This window comes from Sprattus sprattus (genome assembly GCF_963457725.1).
Source record: "Sprattus sprattus genome assembly, chromosome: 15".
Taxonomy (NCBI): Eukaryota; Metazoa; Chordata; class Actinopteri; order Clupeiformes; family Clupeidae; genus Sprattus; species Sprattus sprattus.
The window spans coordinates 22,261,083-22,264,398 of NC_137913.1; the positions used below are offsets into that span (position 1 = coordinate 22,261,083).

At 42.7% G+C, this 3,316-nt stretch overlaps 1 protein-coding gene across 1 annotated transcript; it reads left to right on the top strand.

The window, feature by feature from the left end:
- Window positions 1-966: 966 nt before the first annotated feature.
- Window positions 967-3,098, top strand: gdnfb (glial cell derived neurotrophic factor b; the record flags this gene model as incomplete). The annotated part of the gene is made up of 2 exons (XM_080852836.1): window positions 967-1,168; window positions 2,587-3,098. 2 exons carry the CDS (start codon window positions 967-969, stop codon window positions 3,096-3,098), a joined length of 714 nt encoding a protein of 237 aa, XP_080708962.1.
- Between the last annotated feature and the right edge of the window lie 218 nt (window positions 3,099-3,316).

Consider the following 3,316-nt stretch of genomic DNA (forward strand, 5'->3'; position numbering starts at 1 on the left):
TGGGGAAATCATTAAACTGAAGAGACGGGATACATTTTAATCGCCGTTATTTTTTCTATTTATTCCGAGGAATTTACCATCAATGATAAGGCACCTGGATCGCTTTTTACATTTCTGATCTCGCTGGCCACTTAAGAGATAAAGTGTGGGATTTTCTCTGGACCATCTGCTCGAATGCCAGTTTTTCTTGTTGATTTTATTCCAACTCTAACTCTTTTCTTTTCATTCTGAGAGGGGATTTCATGTTGTATTCACACCATTTGGAGTTACGAATAACAATTTGGAGATTATTCAGTACAGGAGTATGACATTTGAAGAAATCCTCCATGGATGTTTCTAAAAGGTTGTCCATCATGGATGTGAGCAAAAAATGTGTCTCTTTACGTAATTTTTTTGGTTGAAATCAAATCATGGAACCATTATAAGGTGAGTTATTGACATTTTGTTGTATTTTATTAAATGTTAAGTGTTTTCTTGTCTTTTTAGAGCAGTGCTTGAAGATTTGTTGCAACCATCTTGAAATCCTTTAATTATGTTAATTCTGCAAAATTAGCTAAACTTCATAATTGAATAATTTAAGTCTCAAGGGGGTAAATAGAAATTATGCATATGTTCTTATTCCTTCAAATAAAATATGTCCAAAGACATTTCTATAGACATATTCTATTAACCCAGATCAATTGTGGCACTTTGAAACTAGAATTGACTGTAAATGTAGCCCCATCTGGGGGTTATCCAGAACTCCTGGCATCCTAGTGTCACTCAGTCATTTATGTTAGAGTCAGTGGCTTGAGTCAAATCAAATGCTGTAGTCTGGAAATACGCAACTAGGCGAAGTCTGGCAACCTTGTGTAGGCAATCATCAGATATTCATTTAGTAGCGGATGACAGAATGATCATCATGTTGGTTAAAAGGTGAAACTCCAATTGTTTTGATGCAGATCCCTCCTGGAACCAGGATCTACAATGAAGTTATGGGATAAAGTTTTCACTTGTTACTTGCTGCTGGACCACGTCCTCACAAACCCACTTTTGAGAAGTCTACAGTCCCTCCCAGGGGGACAACTTCGTTATGACTCACAGAGACGGCTGGATGCATCCTCCTCAGCATCAGAGTCACCAAGTATAACAGACAACAGACAACACGAATCATCAAACAAAGGGAAAGGTAAAATGATTCATTTCTCCCTAAAGTGTGGTTGACTAGACATTGACATCTGTGTGCATTTTAGAATATTTCTTTGCACCACTGTCTGACACAGAGAAACTGTAGGGCAATTAAACAAACAGAGCTGGCATCTCACATCGATCCAATCTGGCTGTCATTATTCATTTAGTCAGACTCCACTTTGCATTGTGTTGCCATGCCACTTGATTAATCTCAGCTTGATGTTGTTAATGTAAAACTGTTTGTGGTTTTGAAATCACAGGGGGGGGGGGGGGGGGTAGTAGTATTGTGTGGGGGGGGGAGGGGGGGTAGTAGTATTGTGGTTGTTCAAATGTATCAATTTGATTGGCCCATAAAGAGAAGGGCTCTGCTTTTTGAAATGCTCCTCTTCTTTGCAATTTATGATCTAGCCTCATACATTTACAATGTATTGTTGCGTGAAAGAATTATGGGACTGCTGTTGCATTTGCACATTACTAGTGTGCACATTACAGGTGTCTTTGAAGAGACATTGCAATTATTCTGGGTCACACCTGATACCGCGGTTGATTGAGTGAAGTGAGGTCCTGAGGGAGTCCAGTTTCATGTCACCTGTGCTTGGAACAGTTGACACCACTGAAAATGAGCTCCGTTTCGGGCCAGCACCTGTTTGATGTTCGGTGGTTTACACCTAGACCTTAAACCCCCGGAGTACACCTTTTGAGCTGTTATCAATGCTGTGAACAAAACAGGCATTATGGCTGATATTCTTTATGTAATAGTATGAACCATATCGTATTTTGGAAGGACTTTGTGTCAGGCCTCATTGTGTGTGGCCACTTTGAAAGCAATCGCTGTTGAAGTGCAGTATCATGTCAGTACAGGGACCTTGAAGGACTTATCTTGGTTCTTTTTTGGTCAAAACAGAAGTGAGTACATCAGATGTGTCTTTTAAGGGTGGAGGAGGCATCTTTGCCTTCCAAAGTGATAGGCCCTGATGGAAATTCATTTTAAACCATATATTGGAAGACTCAGGCGTGGGTTTGTCAGTCATGTTTCAGGTTTTAATCTTGTACAATGGCGGCCACCATTGTGAGACAGAGCTTGAGCTCCACTCACCCAAGAGCTTCGCCTCAAGATAATCTGCCTACTCCTTGAAGGACAGGCTGTTATATACATAATGTTTAGGGGTGTAACCATCTATTCAAATAGGCCATGGCTGCAATACTCTTTGTCCTGACCCGGAGGGGGAAGGGATTTCTCACCTCTGTCCGCAGGTCAAATCAAAAGAGTCTCACCCAGTAACATTTATACTAGGTACAAATAAGATGGAATTATTGACTATGGCATATCATTATTACCTATGAATATCAAATAACCGGTCCCTTCAGCCTGAGGTAAATCATTCAAACATCTCTTTGTGTCTGTTGATCTCGCAGACGATATGGCAACCCAGAGTCCCCAGCAGCTAGAGGACGTGCTGGACTTCATCAAGAGCACTATCAGTAGGCTGAGGACATCAGCCGAGCAGGACAAAGACTCTGTGCCGAGAGAGAAACGGTCGAGGAGGAGGGTACAGATGGGAGGAGGCAGAGGGCAACGCGGGGGCACGCGGGCAGCGGGTCAAGGCGGGAGACGGCAAGGAAAGGGCAGCCAGGGTCACGGCTGCAAGCTGAAGCAGGTCCACTTGAACGTGTCCGACCTCGGGCTGGGCTACCAAACCAAAGAGGAGATGATCTTCAAGTACTGCAGTGGGCCCTGCGCCAACTCAGAGACCAACTATGACAAGATCCTCAACAATCTCACCCAAAACAAGAAACTGCTGCGGGACAGCCCGCCCCATGCCTGCTGCCGTCCAATCGCGTTCGACGATGACCTGTCATTTCTGGACGACAACTTGATATACCACACCATGAAAAAGCATTCGGCCATAAAGTGTGGCTGTGTCTGACTACCAGTTGAACAGGAGAGGAGGGCAAGGTTGTGAAAGGGATGGGGTAACATTACCAATGCCATATTTATAACTAAATGGTAGATATGTAGTTATCCCAGGGATATATCACTCCAGTGGAACTTCCCAAGGGGGTTATGGAATTTTAAGAACAGAACAAAGTTATGTGATGCCCCTACACATACAAAAGTTTAAATTAACCTACAAATGTAAAAATT